The 17,221-nt window shown below is 43.4% G+C and overlaps 2 protein-coding genes and 1 pseudogene across 5 annotated transcripts in view; 1 reads left to right on the plus strand and 2 right to left on the minus strand.

Moving 5' to 3' along the window:
• LOC143215757 (uncharacterized) overlaps nt 1–17,221 on the plus strand; it is a 281,565-nt gene that overhangs the window by 197,460 nt on the left and 66,884 nt on the right. The gene's annotated exons all lie outside the window — the stretch shown is intronic.
• On the minus strand, nt 417–3,474 carry Hbg2 (alpha-glucosidase). Its single transcript, XM_076438171.1, has one exon. The coding sequence runs from the start codon at nt 2,369–2,371 to the stop codon at nt 656–658; it is 1,716 nt and encodes a 571-aa protein (XP_076294286.1). The 5' UTR covers nt 2,372–3,474; the 3' UTR covers nt 417–655.
• LOC143215759 (maltase 2 pseudogene) lies at nt 4,488–8,791 on the minus strand (annotated as a pseudogene).

Consider the following 17,221-nt stretch of genomic DNA (forward strand, 5'->3'; position numbering starts at 1 on the left):
CGCTAAGCTCGATGGAAAATAATTCTCGAAAAATAACTTTCATTGGCCGAGCGTGACGTTTCATAAACTGAAACGAATTTTATTGGCTTTTCGGGCGCGACCCGGCCCGACCCGACCGTAAATATTATTTTCCCACGAAATGAAGGGCCGTAGAATTCTTGGAAGCGAACGCTAATGTCGCACACCCCCACACACACAGAGGTTTAGTATTTTCGCAAATTTACTCCATTCGACGACAGGGCGCGAACTACAGCTGGCTTCGGCCGTGAAACACGATTTTATTCGACTCTGCGCTCGTCAGAGCTACTTTATAAAATGTCGCGTGGATATACAAGAAAATTCAGGGACAGGCTAATACTTCTAGTACCTAATATCAATTATACGGAGTGTGGAAGGAATAACATGAAAACGCGGATTAACTAAACATTTTTATTTTGCTAGTTTCGGCCGCGAGACACGATTTTACTCGAATCTGCGCTCATCAGAGCTACTTTATAAAATGTCACATGGAAATACAAGAAAATTCAGGAAGAGACTGATACTTTTAGTACACGGCATCGACTCTAGGGATTGCGGAAGGAATAACATGAAAACACAGATTAATTGAACATTTTTATTTTGCATACAGTTTCATGATCTAAAGAATCTCATCCTCTCAATTTCGTGGGATCAATCCTGGAGTCGTCAGCACAACAGACGCAGCTCCAGGTATTAAAACACTCGTAGTATTGACCTTAGTGCCAGTTGAAAGCCCAGACTCAACGCTGGCAATGTAAATCCAAAGCTGCGGAGGTAGGTCGAGGCTAGATTTAGCGTTAATGGTGACAGGTCTAGCAGAAATGTTGACCAAAAGCGTGGCCACAGATGTTCCGGATTTCCTAACAACTGCCAAGATATTAGTAGCGACTACGGTAACCTGGACGGAGCCTGAAGCAATGATAGGCCTCTTCTTCAGCGCAACTAGAGCCTTGAACACCTTGTAGTGCGAGACGCGTGCCGTTTTCTGAGCTGCCAGGTTTAGGGTTTTATAATTACTATGAACAGGCAACCAGGTCTTCGTCGTGTTAGAGAAACCAGCGCTGGTGGAGCTGTCCCATTGGAAAGGAGTCCTCTCCGGGTCCCTAGACTTCAAATAGTACCTGTCTGGACCAGCATTGCAGCCCGCGGGGTCTACAGTTTCTTCATACGTGAAGTTCCTATCGATCATTCCAATCTCATCACCATTGTACACCACGGTGACGCCAGGTAGGATCATCGACAGCATTGTGATCTGGTCACCTCTTCGGCTACCAAACCTGGAAGCCACTCGATGATTGTCATGATTCCCAACGACCCAATTGGCTACCTTGCCTTGCGGCACGCTGGCCATCCACTTGTTAATTTGCAACCTGAACTGCGCAGCTGTAGACTTGCTATTCAGATCACTCATGAAGATGAAGTTGAAGGGAACGTTTGAACCGTGGTTGTAGTACTTAATGGTGAGATCATGAGGCGCGTAGGCTTCCGTGAGGATCACTTTCCTGTCAGAATTGGTCCTGTTAGAGTGATCGTCCAGTAGCTTTCTCCAGGAGCTGAGGACCTGGTAAGTTTCCGGTTGGTTCTTCGTGTATGTGTGATCTAGGCTATCATAATCATCAACTGGCAAGTCTGGTCGGTTCGCTGAAGGCTCATTTAGGAATCTAGTGTCCTCGAACATGTGATTGATGGCGTCAATACGAAATCCCTCGACTCCTCTGTTTAACCAGAATTGTAGAACGTTCTTCATCTGTTGGTTCAACCCCTGGTTGCGATAGTTCAAATCAGGCTGGCCGTCTACGAACTGATGAAGGTAGTACTGCTTTCTTACGTCACTCCACTTCCATGCTGAGCCTTGGAATGTGCTCAGCCAGTTGTTGGGTGGCGATCTGGTGCCGTTCACTATTCTGGCGTTCCTCCAGACGTAGTATTCGTCGTAAGGCTTGATCCTCCTCTCGCTATTTACGAACCAGGGATGTAGGTGGGAGCTATGGTTTGGAACAAAGTCCAAGAGCACCTTGAGTCCTAGGGTCCTAGCCTTTGCTACCAGCTTGTCGAAGTCTGCCAGGGTGCCGTAGTCAGGGTCGACATCCGTGAAGTTGGCGATGTCGTAGCCGAAGTCAGCTTGTGGGCTCGTGTAGATAGGGGATAACCAGAGAGCCGCCACCCCGAGGTCACGGATGTGTTCCAGTTTACTGGTGATGCCATTCAGGTCCCCAATCCCGTCGCCATTGCTGTCCTTGAAGCTCCTCGGGTAGATCTGGTACACCACTGCGTTCTTGAACCAATTTGTTCGGTTGTTTGGAGCACAGGATGTAAATCCTGCCAGGAAAAGCAGCAGCCATATGCGGATCATGATTGCTCTTTGCTTTACTGATCTGGGAAGATTGGTGGCCTAGCTTTTATATGTGTAGAAATAAAAATTGGATTACTTGGTGTAAGAACTTTTCCGATCGGGTTCATATCCCATTGAGTGATAAGGTCTAAATAAATCAGTTGGATAGATAAGGTGTGATCGACTGACACTTCACTCGGATTATCGTGTTTTCGTCGGTGCTGTTTACAAAGAGATTTTTCTCTTGTTACTAATGTGATCTAACCTTGGAGATTTATTGTGGTTGCGTAGAGAAATTATGGTTGGAGTGGCTGTGTTTTGCGAGAACCATGTGGGGAGGTAGTCGATGACTTTGTTTACGTCACGATGATTATGTTGCAGTGGAAAACATTGTGAGAGCAGGGATGAGTGTTTATTTGTTCTGTTTCGAACGTTTGAGAAGGTCATTTCATAAAATATTGTTCATCTTGAGTTAGGGGAAGTCGATTGGAAAGATTCAACTTCATTGTTTCTAACCAAGTGTTTCAGAGTGTAGACCAGGGGAAGGCTGTTTTTTTAAGTGAAACTTCTTTGCTGAGGGGTCTACAATTTTTTAGCGTTACGGAAGTGACGAAATTTCGCGAATAACCTCGAATAGTTTGACAAGTAACATTTTCATAACTAATTTACTAACTTTAAAGACTTCATTGGTGAACTTTTAAGATTGTAGAATGTAAAATGAAGCCTTGGCTACATTCCCATTTCAGTTTTATGCAGGTTCGATGCTTAAATCGTTAGTTATTAACAAATTATGGAGAAGTGGTATGTTATGTATGTCTGTCCTTGTCGCACAGTTCGACCCTCCATGTCTTGCGCATTATGGGAGCTTCCGAAACAATCAGCCAGCGCAACAATTGTTAATAACCAATTAACCAGAGTTAATTTGTGAAGATTTACAATTGAATAACATAGAATCAACCTCCAGCTACTTTCACATGCAGTTTCTCATCGGATTTTGTTCCGACTGAAAGATTTATAAACAATTATCCAAACCCTTGCTCTAAACTAATCTGAAAAATTTTGACAGCTGTCAGGTAAGTAAAAAAACATACGCGCGGAAAACCACACGCGGCAGAAGTGAAATTTCTTGCAGTCTAGTAATGTTTAGAAGTAAATTAAGATATTGGAAATGGTAAATAATCCTAATGAAGCGACAACAAGATCAGGAACAACTATCGATGCAGTATTTGCAAGACATTTAGACAAAATTGAATCAAGAATATTTATATCATATGGGAAATGCTATGAACTATGTCTCTTTCTTTCCAATATGCTCTCCTTGTTTGCGTCGCAAATTTTGATCGTTCATTATTTTTTTCTATGTTCTATGATTTTCTATGATTCTATCATTGAAACAATTGGCTTGTGATAGCTAAACTATGATATAAATATTCTTGATTCAATTTTGTCTAAATGTCTTGCAAATACTGCATCTAGAGTTGTTCCTGATCTTGTTGTCGCTTCATTAGGATTATTTACCATTTCCAATGTTAATTTACTTCTAGACATTACTAGACTGCAAGAAGTTTTTTTTTGTTGCCTTATGAGTAGAGTTACCCATGTAAGTATCTTCAAGTTTACTATACTCGAGTTTCCAAAAAAAAGTTTGCCTTATTAAATCTGTGGTTGCAAGGTAAAGCGCCGTATCTCACAATTTCAAAAAATTTGAGTTCATACATTAATTGAGCTCTATAGTCTAGGATTTATGTGTTAACCAGAAAAAAAGTCATGAAAATAAATCCGAAAGGCAAAATAAAATAATGCAATTTGACCGATGTCCTATGTATGTGAAAGCATTATTAGTGATCCAAACTTTAAACGGCAATATCTCGAAAGTGAAGTTATGGGACATGCGGTGTTCTCTCTGACAACCACAGAAATCATGCTAACGTTCACCAAAAAGTGATTAAAGTTGTTAGGATAGTATGAAGCATGTGATTGCCGTTTTGGTTAAAGGAAACTGCGTTCATCAGAGCTACTTTATAAAGTGTCGCATAAAAATACAAGAAAATTCAGGGAGAGACTGATACTTTTAGTACCCGGCGTCGACTCTAGGGATTACGGAAGGAATAACATGAAAACACAGATTAATTGAACATTTTTATTTTGCATACAGTTTCATGATCTAAAGAATCTCATCGTCTCAATTTCGTGGGATCAATCCTGGAGTCGTCAGCACAACAGACGCAGCTCCAGGTATTACAACACTCGCAGTATTGACCTTAGTGCCAGTTGAAAGCCCAGACTCAACGCTGGCAATGTAAATCCAAAGCTGCGGAGGTAGGTCGAGGCTAGATTTAGCGTTAATGGTGACAGGTCTAGCGGAAAAGTTGACCAAAAGCGTGGCCACAGATGTTCCGGATTTCCTAACAACTGCCAAGATATTAGTAGCGACTACGGTAACCTGGACGGAGCCTGAAGCAATGATAGGCCTCTTCTTCAACGCAACTAGAGCCTTGAACACCTTGTAGTGCGAGACGCTTGCCGTTTTCTGAGCTGCCAGGTTCAGGGTTTTATAATTACTATGAACAGGCAACCAGGTCTTCGTCGTGTTAGAGAATCCAGCGCTGGTGGAGCTGTCCCATTGGAAAGGAGTCCTCTCCGGGTCCCTAGACTTCAAATAGTACCTGTCTGGTCCAGCATTGCAGCCCGCGGGGTCTACAGTTTCTTCATACGTGAAGTTCCTATCGATCATTCCAATCTCATCACCATTGTACACCACGGACACGCCAGGTAGGATCATCGACAGCATTGTGATCTGGTCACCTCTTCGGCTACCAAACCTGGAAGCCACTCGATGATTGTCATGATTCCCGACGACCCAATTAGCTACCTTGCCTTGCGGCACGCTGGCCAGCCACTTGTTAATTAGCAACCTGAACTCCGCAGCTGTAGACTTGCTATTCAGATCACTGATGAACATGAAGTTGAAGGGGACGTTTGAACCGTGGTTGTAGTACTTGATGGTGTCATTATATGGCGCGTACGCTTCCGTGAGGATCAATTTCCTGTCAGAATTGGTCCTGTTAGAGTGATCGTCCAGTAGCTTTCTCCAGGAGCTGAGGATCCGGTAAGTGTCCGGTTGGTCCTTCGTGTATGTGTGAATTAGGCTATCATAATCATCAGCTGGCAAGTCTGGTCGGTTCGCTGAAGGCTCATTTAGGAATCTAGTGTCCTCGAACATGTAATTGATGGCGTCAATGCGGAATCCATCGACTCCTCTGTTTAACCAGAATTGTAGAACGTTCTTCATCTGTTGGTTCAACCCTTGGTTGCGATAGTTCAAGTCAGGCTGGCCCTCTACGAACTGATGAAGGTAGTACTGCTTTCTTACGTCACTCCACTTCCATGCTGAACCTTGGAATGTGCTCAGCCAGTTGTTGGGTGGCGATCTGGTGCCGTTCACTATTCTGGCGTTCCTCCAGACGTAGTATTCGTCGTAAGGCTTGATCCTCCTCTCGCTATTTATGAACCAGGGGTGTTGGTGGGAGCTGTGGTTTGGAACGAAGTCCAAGAGCACCTTGAGTCCTAGGGTCCTAGCCTTTGCTACCAGCTTGTCGAAGTCTGCCAGGGTGCCGTAGTCAGGGTCGACATCCGTGAAGTTGGCGATGTCATAGCCGAAGTCAGCTTGTGGGCTCGTGTAGATAGGGGATAACCAGAGAGCCGCCACCCCGAGGTCACGGATGTGTTCCAGTTTACTGGTGATGCCATTCAGGTCCCCAATCCCGTCGCCATTGCTGTCCTTGTAGCTTCTCGGGTAGATCTGGTACACCACTGCGTTCTTGAACCAATTTGTTCGGTTGTTTGGAGCACAGGATGTAAATCCTGCCAGGAAAAGCAGTAGCCATAAGCGGATCATGATTGCTCTTTGCTTTACTGATCAGTGAAGATTGTGAGCCAGCTTTTATATGTGTGTAGAACTACAAATTGCATTAGCAGGTGTGAGAACTTTTCCGATCGAGTTCATATCGTATTAATCACACAATGATAAGATCTAAATGAATCGGTTGGATGGATAAGCTGTGATCGGACGACACTTTCCTCGGATTATCGTTTTTACGTCGGTGAGGTTTCGAAAGAGATTTTTCTGTTGATTTTAATGTAATCTAGCCTTGGAGATTTATTGTGGGGACCATGTCGGGGGAGGTAGTCGATGACTTTGTTTACGGCAGAATGGTTATGCTGCAATGGAAAACATTGTGAGGATGAGTATTTACTTGTTCTTTTCCGAACGTTTGAGGAGATCATTTCATAAAATGTTGTTTATCTTGAGTTAGGGAAAGTCGATTGGAAAGATACAACTTCATTGTTTGTAACCAAGTATTTCATAGTATAGACCAGGGATCGGCTGTTTTATTTTGTTGCTGTATCAGTAGAATTAGCCATGTAAACGTCTTCGAGTTTAATACTCGAGTTCCCAAAAGAAGTTTGCCTTATTAAATCTGTGGTTGCAAGGAAAAACGCCGTATGTCACAATTTCAAAAAATTCATGAAAATAAATTCGAAAGGCTCAAAAAGATAGTGCTATTTGACCGATGTCTTATGTGAAAGCATTAGTGATCAAAATTTTAAACGGCAATATCTCGAAAGTGAAATTATGACGTGCTGTCTTGACAACGGCAGAAATAATGCTAAAGGTCCCCAAGAAGTGGTTAGAATTGTCAGGATAGTATGAAGCGTGCGATTGTCGGTATGGTCAAAGGTTTCCGCATAGCAGCCCAATAACAATCGACTGATCCGATTCCTCGGTCGCGAAGACTATGCCCGTGGAGTGTAACCGGCTGGTTTACGGGGTTGCGACACCCCCAGGAGGGTTTAATGCACCGCAAGGCGTGCAACGTTCGTCCCCGATAAGATTGTTCGAGGCGCGCGGCCACTTGGGAAATGGTAAACACCTAAGCCCGCACGATCTCGCGTGTTCGTCGCGTTTATGCGTGCCGCCCTCGTAACTGCTATCGCGGCCGTGGCTAATTATACAGCTGCTGGCCGCCGTCTGCCGGGCCCGTTTCTTACTTCCTAGCTGCCGGTGCCAATTTAAGGGTCGCGCGAGCCTCCACACCCGCCAGGACGAATAATTTCGCCATCCGTCAACCAGTGACCGACACCGACCGCTCTGATAAACGAATTTCTTCCTAGATCCTCGCCTACTCCTCCAATTTTTATAAAATTTATTCGGTAAACGATACGTATGTCTCGGAAAAGTAATAGGACACATATACTGCTACAAGATAGCATATGAATAATAAACAGCTAACTAGTGGATCGATGACCCTACTATCTGTCTCTAAATTGAGCAACCGGATAAATTGTACATCAGTTCTCGGAAATCCAGCATGGTATCAATACCCCGACGCTATTTGATACTTGTATAATATCTACTATGGCGCCAGTATTAATCTCAATTCAATCCAGTTATCACTAGCGATTCCACCGAGTGTTTTGTAGAAGCACGATGTAGTGGTGCGTTGCGAAACTGAAGCAATCATTTAATAAGAATAATATTCTCATTAATACATTTCTTAAATCTAGATCATTTTTATACTATGTAATCTTTTTTATATTCACCGCATAAAACTGAGCCTGTTTTCTCATACAACTGTGGAGCTTTTTCCAATTCATAGAATGCAAAGGGTTAATAAATTGAACGTTTCTGAAAGATTCTTTTTCTTCGACGAACCGGATACAATATCAAAGATGCGTCTGGCTGGTCAGATGATGAATGGATCGCCGCCATTATCCCTTCGTCCGAACGAACAATGGCACCGGGATGAGCACCATCGATTTACAAGGGAATATCGCGGGTGGGAGAGGGCGCATCGTTTTTCGACTCGGCGCGACAGGATTGAAACGATTCATCAAAAGTTTTCCACCGGCCGATAACGCCGAAAATTTTCATCGAGTACGCGAGAGGGACATGAAAAAAAAAAGAGATATCGCGTTCCTGGTGATCGTCGGGGGTTTCTCGATCGAATCGCGTGGGCGTACTGGTCGATCGAGAGAGAAAGAGAACGAGTGAATCGTCGCGAATTCGACCCTCCTGGTGTTCTCGCGCAATCGCGCGCGGTTAAAGGCTTTTTTTGAAAATCGCTCGGGAAAATATGTTTTCGCGTGTGTTACTTCGCTAGACCGTAGCAAAAAAAGGGAGCCGCGTCCGCGTAATGGAATACGAGCAGGAAATACGCTTGGATATGACCAGTGAAACGATTTTTTTTCCGCTAGCCCCCTCCCGCGCAATATTTCGATTGCGCGCAGGGATCCATACGCGGGCCAGTTTCTTCCTCGCTGAACAGTGGATGAAGTTCGCAGCCCGGATTCGATTCGATCAATTTCTCTCGGCTTTTTTTTCGGGACAGATCGATCCAGCCAATAGGAAGCGATTCGATTACTGTCGAATGGGAGGAAGGAACCCGGAGAGAGATTGCTGGGCGCGTTTTGCGAAATGTTTTCGAGCCTCCTTTATGTATATTTTATCCGACGCGGTTCGGATCGTTGTGGAACGCCATTATCGTTAGACAGGATTCTATGGATTCGGTCGGTGCAAAACAAACAGTTAAGTAATCTTAGGTAGTTCGGAAAGTCTTACGACTAGACTGCGGATCTTTATCTATCTATCTATATAATAAAAATCAAATGCTGTTCGTTGGTGACGACATCACGCGAGAACGGCTGGACCGATTTGGCTAATTTTTTTTTTTTAAATGTTCGTTGTAGTCCGCATGAGGTTTTTACATTTAAAAAAATTGGAAAAGTTGCCCGGAAAAATGGAAAATTCGGGAAAAACTAAAAGTGCTTTTAGAATCATATTTCAATACAACGAAAAAAACGAACGTCGCAGCTTTTAATCAATATTTCAATAGAACGTCGCAGCTTTTAATCAATATTTCAATAGAAATTTACATTATCGACGTCTGTTAAAATAAACTGCGTGCCACTAACCCTCTCGCGAGCTCGCGAAGCGAGCGAGCAACAACTCCCCTCTAGTGCATAATAAAAATCGTCTGCATCGATTGCAAGAATTCAGATGAAGATTTTTAATGGAGGAGAAATTATACATTGACATCTTCAATCTTTAAAATTTGCCAGCAATTTCGGATTTCATCTACTCAATTTTCCTATAAACGCACATTTATGTTAGAAACATTTTGTTCTACGATATGCGTGCGATTTTTCAGGCAGCTTGAAGATGTACACGAAGAACGAAATTATTTTCCGAACGACTTAATAATTTACTCTTGTTCCTCCAAAAGTATTTTATTCGCCGGATCAGATAAAATCGTGACGTTTCGATGGCTCGAATTCGTCGGATTCGATGCGGAGATCTTGGTTGCGAAAGAATAGAGCGCAGTGGAGTGCATTCGGTAGCTCGATCGCTGCGCGAGCACGATAACGCAAATATATAATAAATTTCAAGTGATAATAGCCGAGGACAATAAAACGCGGAGCGGTTCTGTTTTGCGAGACAACACTTGGCCGCCCCGTGATTTACACCCGAAGATACACATAGATCCGAGCCGGTGCAGCAACGGCGCAGCGGCTGCGAAGACTAACATGATACCACCGTGTAGGAACGACGCGTCGCGAAACGAGAACAAAGTTTCGTCCCCGGGCATTATTTATGCGCGTAATTTTCTTCTCGGCTTATTGCGAACTGCATTCATTCATTGTTCGCGCCCGCGACGAGGACAATTTCACTGAAACAATGAATTATTCATACTATAAACATTCCCGCTCTCTGTTATCAGTCTTCCTCCGGTGTGCTTCCGGTCCACGAGGCGAAAACCACGTAGAACATTTCTTCTTTTTTTCTTCTTTTGCCAACCGGAAAAATTGCTGTACACTGTATCGGACGATCGTGCCCGGAAGGAGTGAATAAAACTTCGAGGGAGCCTTTTTCATATGTAGAGACACGGTTTAAGGACTCGCGTGATCATTGCTACTCGCGATAATGACTGCATGAAATAATACCGTAAGTGCTTGTGCTAATCTGCATCCTCGCAGCCCGTAAAAAATATTTGCATTCCTCCACTTCGCTAAAAGCACAATAAAGTAGTCGTTAAACTTTTGCTTAATTGTGGTCTGGAGATTGCGAACGCGAACGCATTGCCGTAAACAATCGGTTGTTTCGGATTTGCCGCGGTACTTGAAATTCACCAGAGTGCTACAAACAACTTTACAGCGTGGAGGATCGCTGGCTGAGGATTAAGGATTGCACAATTGCACAGAAAGTAAATTACAATTTCGCAACATTGCGAACAAATAGAAATACAGGCTTTCCTGATAAAAAAAAATAACGATGACCTTGAAAAGCTGAAAGAATCGCTACGTTTTCGTACGATTAAAAATAATGGAGATATTTAGATGGCCTCCAGTATTTCGCAAAACACAATACGTACTCTGATTCAAGAGAACAATAAGATTCCGGGGCGCGCATTACACGGCCAAGAGCAAAGAACAAGCATCCTCGAGGCGGTATAGTAAAGCGGGCGGCAATCTCCCTAACAAATCGTCCTTCTTATTCCCGGGGGTTGAACATCGCGGCGGATTAATGCGACAGGGAACTTTTACGATTCCGTTTACCCGGTTTGCGGCGAGCTCGCGTTTCGAGGAACGACGACAACGTTTTCCATTTGGCTTTCCTCGCGGAATTACCCGCGCGTCCCGTTTTGCGGGGGGTGTATACCGGGGACAGTACGCCCCCATACATAATTTCGCGAATTACGGAGGCAGTATAACCGAATGGCCGCCCTTTAGGCTCTCTAATACCTCAAACGAAGGGCCGCGGGAAGCCCGAGCGTGTTACGCCGCGGTTTCCGCAGACTAGTTGCGGACGAGGCTTTAAGTTAATTTTCATAGATTCGTCGGAGAGGTGGTAGGGTGGTTTTCACGATGTGCGATCGCTTCGAAAAGGGCAACGGGGATTGGCGCGTCCCCGTTGTAACGAAGCCACGTTATGTCAGCCACCCTCGGCCGAGGGGTAGTCAAACAACCCCCGCGCAGTTTACGGTCGTAATTAACTTCCTAGGTTATTAGCCCTCGTTCGCGGTCGTGCCCCCTACAGGACTCTACGTCTCGCCACTCTTTCCAGGAAAGTCTCCCTCTAGCCTCTCTTTTTCCAACCCCTACCGCTGGAGACGCGCTTCCGCGTGAATTTTGATGGCGACACCCTACCTCCACCAACCCCCTTGCTCATCCAACATCCTCGCTTTTGATCACCTCGTAAATTAAAAGAGAAACCGACGGAAGATTTGTTGCCATTAGCTGCGCTGAGTTTGTGGTTTCTGAGCGGAGGGGTTGGTTAATAATAATGACACTGATCGAAGATTTATTTGGAGATAGGGGTTGTATTAAATAGAACTTTTCAAATGAATTATCTCTTCAATATTCCCAAACGAAGGAATAAATTTTTACCGGTTGTGTATGAATTCATATATGAATGCGTGATGTTGTTTTAAAATGGTCGCCGTTATTGAAGAACGAGAATGAATATCATGCCGGATACAATAGAGCTGGCATTCTCATCGAATTAAGTATTAAATTGGAAAGAGAGCTGGATTATTTACTGTGTAATTTATGTTTTACTGTACACGTTCGGTTTTCAAAGTAGAATATATATCGACGCGCGCGTGTACATCTCTGTTTCGTTACCCCGAGGTTTTATTCTGTGCATTCTGATTTTCTTCTTGAAAGCGTTTTTTATCGCGATAATATTTCACGAGCGGCCGAGGTTAATGGCTATGGTAATTAGAAAGTGACGGAGTAGTAAATAAACCGGGGAGGAAAGAATATCGCGTGCAGATTTTCATTCGAATGTGTCCTGGGCAATCAAGCCACGAGGAAAATCGCGATCGAGTTTAATCGCGGTGATATTATAATTGTCATTTCATAAATCTCTTATAAGCATACGGCGGATTTGCGTGCATTCAATTGGCTCGCGAGAGTCCTCGACATCCGAAAGATTAATAATTATAAACGAATTCGATGGACGCTATTTTATTCCCGCTTTTTCAGCCGCGATCCAGTCACGCTGAAACTTTTATGCGAAAATATAAATCTTTTATAAAGTCTCGCACAGTTCATTCGGAAGTTTATGGTTCCATACATCAAATTATAATGAAACCACCAACACAACTCTCCTCTGTTTTATCTACGTTGATAGAAAAATGCACATTCGATACTTTTAACGCTTCACCGTTATCTGATAATGATATTTACCATTAGTATTTGCACTGCTTGATATTTGCAATAATATTTCCTAGCGTTACATAACCGTTAGAAATCGACCACTAATTGTATCCATTAATTATTTAACAACCGCAAACACTTGATACTTCCAACAGTTAGTAATTATTTGATAATGATCTTTATTGATGCTGAAGTGTTGCTTGGAGCTCCGAATAATATATTTATCCGTATTAATCACAGCTGGCAATTATTAATGGAAATCGATAATTAATCAACCATAGTGCTCACTATTCAGTAATTCTTGCTCTATCATTTCGCGCATTTTTGCCACTGATTTTATCTAAGAATTATGAATAACGTTTATAATCTGTAGACTAGACTTATAATTAGTAGACTAGATTAAAAAATCATTTAAATTCATTTTTAGCGTGTCGCGTCCGCTTCAAACCGCAAGATCGACTCTCATTTCCGTTTCCGGGAAACGTATAACGGAATACTCGCAATAATATATATTAATAAATCTCTCAAACAAATGAAAATCCCTCTCTGCTTTTCATAAGAGAACCAGAAACCGACTATTTGCATAAAGATCCGCAGTCCAATAATTAGTGAATGCAGAATTTACGCAGCTTTCGCGTGTACTCGCCTGTCAAGGGACCTTCTTAATCATGTGACTGGTTCGTTTCACCCCTCACCTAACCGTGACACCGATGAAAAATATTCCAATGAATATTAATATGAAAACATGCGAACTTTTCGTCTCGCGAACGGTGCCCTAATTCCCGCGATGCAACGACGCAGCTTTCGATGCTTCGATCCCCTAGACTGTAGAATTACGACTTTAAGGCGCATCCTCGCCGGCACTTTACAGCGCTCGTTGAAGCGCATTTCCATCGTGTAAGATGCTTTTCAGGTCGGCCATCTGTCTCCATTACGTCGGAGATGAGAAGTTGACAGGAGGCGATGAATTGGAAGTGAAAAATCACGATGGGAGTCGTTCAAGGATTCAATGAGCGTATCAATCCCCATGAGGGTTCATTGAAGAGGTGACACGTATCCCAGAGCGAAACATGCGAATTTTAGTCTGGATGCTCTGATTTCTGCCGGATCAAATCTGCACTCGCTCCAATCAGAGCGCGGTGGTGGGAGTACTGTTCGAGCGTCGGCCGTTCGCGAGCAATCGCGCGGTGGCCAGGCTCTATCCTTACCATTTAAGGAGGTAGACTCGTTTCTAGAATTGCAAGGGTGTGGGAATTTATTGGTTAATTAAATGTTCATGCCTGGAGTAAAATGTAATGAATCCTTCCAGTTGTTCACTGCCGTCAGCTCTGTGAAACATTGAATATAATTTTACAAAAAGTTTTTAATAAATTACATACGAATGTACGATGATTTAGTTACGTGAATTAACACAGAGTTTCTTCAAGTATGTCGCGGACTTAATGAACACTACCATTATACGAGTAAGAAACGAGTAACAGTATGGCAGAGGTTTAGAGACAACTATTTCCTTAAATATCTGATAAACGTACTCCATCCTGAAATGTAAGAAGTGTTGTTAAACCATAAGTTCTAAATTAATTTACGCGTAGAAAAGAACATTATTCACCTACCCCAAAGAGCAATATTCAACCTTTTTGTGAACATTGCATATAATCATCATGATTGTACACATGAGACCGCTGAACTGATGTGCTCGTCTCTGATGGGGATAAAATTGTAATTGTTAATATATAACTGTATGTGAAAAAAGCTGAATAATTTTCTTTCAAACAATAATCTCAGAAGTAGGTGTTACGCTATATTGATTCTAAAAATTTGTTAAACTATAAACGATATTGCTGTCGCTTTTAAGCAATCTATTCCTTCATTTAAGGAGGTAGACTCGTTTCTAGGATTGCAAGGGTGCGGGATGCGCCTTCTCATTTCCTGATAATGCAAAGATGGGGGTTTTCAGTAGTCAAAAGCGCTAGATATAAGATCAATCTAGGCCGCAATCGCCCTTAAAAGTCCTAGTTTTCGGTTTACGAGGCGTAAATTGCATTATTCGACAGCATGTATCTGTCGCAGCTTTATGAAAACAGCTGTATGCTTCCGAGTAAACGTAAAAATAGGACTTTCATGGGCGATCGCGGCCTAGATTGATCTTTTATCTAGCGCTTTTGATTACTGAAAAACCCCATGGAAAATGCAATCCTGGAAAAACGGGTCTACCTCCTTAAGAGGCGTTTCCTCGCGAGCATTTACAGTGAAATAGTTTTCAGATCGCGGGCATCTCTCTCCATTACGATGAGAAATTGACAGTAGACAGCAGGCGATGAATAGGAAGTGAAGGATCGAGACGGTACTCGTTCAAGGAATCCCATAGGAATACCAACCCCCATGTGGGTGGGTGAAAGAGGGTGTGAGGGCGCTGACAATGGCCACGTTACATCGCGTCCCGCATCCCCGCAATTATTCGAAGAACGTGCTTTCATTTAATTTCATGGTATCCCGGGTATGTTGATTTACCGGATGAACTCGCGTGGACTGAAAATTTAATTAGGATCGCATTGCCGACGCGTGTTGTGCTTTCGATAATAATGCACGTCGCCGGTTAATTAATTTGCAGTGCCCCGCTCTCGCGACCGGTTACCGTTACCCGTGTAACGAACCGAAGCGTTTTCTCTTTCCAATAAGCGGCGGCGCGGCGTGCCACCGCACAGTGCTCGCCCAATATCTGTCCTCTATCGGTCCCCGATGAAATTTCGTTCCCGTTTCCGTTTCGTACCTCGATCACACACGTGCCGGCGAGCACGATCACGAGACGCAAATTCAACTTTCCCTCGAATCAATTTTGCCCGCGATTGTCCGCGGCCACGGGACTGGAAACTCGCGCCGGAGAACTTTGACCAATCGACACCTTCCGTGATCTCTGCGGGAGCTACCTCGTCCCGCTCCCCGATGGGAAGTCATTTCGATTTAGACAGTAATTCTTTTACAGTGGGAAATCGGACCGGAAACGTGTGCGAAAATCGAATTGAAAACCTCAATGGTAGAAATATCGACGAACTTCTATATTTACGAAATTAAGGAGAAATACTTGAAGTTCGAGCAAATCACATCGAACGACAGCTGTACAGGATTCGTATAGAATTACCAAAATTGCCACATCATTATTCGAAACAGTTTCTAAAATTCAATTCTTCTGCATTTTAGAAATAGCTAAAAATTCAAACGTCGTACGAGAATAAAAATCTTGATTTCGAATTTATAATTGCTTCGAGTCCAAAGGGTTGATCCTAATGTACAGCTTTATAACTACGGTTGCCAAAAATGTTTTATCCAAATATAGAAGAAGTAGTGAAAACTGCAATTATGTATAGTATATGTATATGAGATAGGCTCAAAATATAGGAGTTCAAGTAAAAGAGGTACACACCATCACATTTTAAACTTTTTTATTCAAACAAAGATTTTTGAAGATTCTATGCTATTCAAATATGATATAGGTGATCAAGTTCAAATATAGAAGACTCATATCAAATATAGAAGATCAACCTTATGTATAACCCCCTTTGGATAGTTCCACTTAAGCTTCCAATTAAAAAGAAAAGTCGAATTTGGAAGAACAGAAGGATCAAGAGAATTTAAGAATGTATTGTTTCGTTATTGAAGTTAATTGGCTTCGCGGTGGAATAAAGGGACAAGGGGGTGGAGTCTGGACGCAGAGACGGTATAGAGGGTGGCAATCTTTGCGGCGGACGATGTCGTGTTATTCCGGAATTACAGAGGAGCAGGTTATTCGGGCCGCAAGGCCACTCTCGTTGCACAATGTCGCGTCTACGGTGCCGGCGCTTTTGTGCCGCGCAATTCTTCCCGGGCTAACGAAAACGCTTCAGCCGTCTACGTCCCCGTTTCAACCCCTTTCCACCCCGTCAGGTCCGTCTCATTTTCCTCGCACGAAAGTCCCGCCACGCGAGGCCATAGCGTCCGTGACCCGGTCTAACGAGATGCCAGACAAGGCCTCGGTTCGAGATCCGGCTGAGAACACGCCTGAGAACAAGACTGAGAGCAGGGACAAGCAGAGAGAGAGAAAGAGATGAGGTACAAACGGACCACCCATGTTTAATTTCTTCCTCTCTCTCCCTCTCTCTACCCCCTTCACGCCACCGCAAAAACAAAATAACTTTTCATTTCGGAACTCCCGGTACCTGGTACTCGACATTTTTGTTTTCGGCGCTTTTTCACCTCGTTCCAGAAGTTCCTGCGGCTTGGACCACCGCGGATGAGAGCTCGACTGCGAATGCTGAGAGCAGTGCTTTCTGCGTCCTAACGTGAAGAAACGCCGGCACAAAGGCTGCCGAGTGATTTCACCGGGTAATTGTAACTTGTGACGCTGTTCTTCTCAGGTGGTGGCGGATAATTAGTAGATATTAGCTTGAGAAGTATTATCTTCATGTCCGTTTCTGTTGGGCCACGTCTCTCGAACACATTCTAGGTGTAACGTAATTATTAGTCACTTTAATGCACTTCGATTTAATGTAGAATCGTCGTTGGGAAGGTAAAAACGTGTTACACAATCGTAATACAGCTCGAAAGGAATAAAAATGTAATTGGTTTGAAAAAGACCTTTCAAGAACGAAGCAGGATTAAAGAAAACTAAATGGA

The sequence above is a fragment of the Lasioglossum baleicum genome, chromosome 14, assembly GCF_051020765.1.
Source record: "Lasioglossum baleicum chromosome 14, iyLasBale1, whole genome shotgun sequence".
Classification (NCBI taxonomy): Eukaryota; Metazoa; Arthropoda; class Insecta; order Hymenoptera; family Halictidae; genus Lasioglossum; species Lasioglossum baleicum.

Bases quoted from the DNA above. Each gene is read 5' to 3' on its own strand.
- Hbg2 (XM_076438171.1), bottom strand. From the start codon at position 2,371: ATGATCCGCATATGGCTGCTGCTTTTCCTGGCAGGATTTACATCCTGT.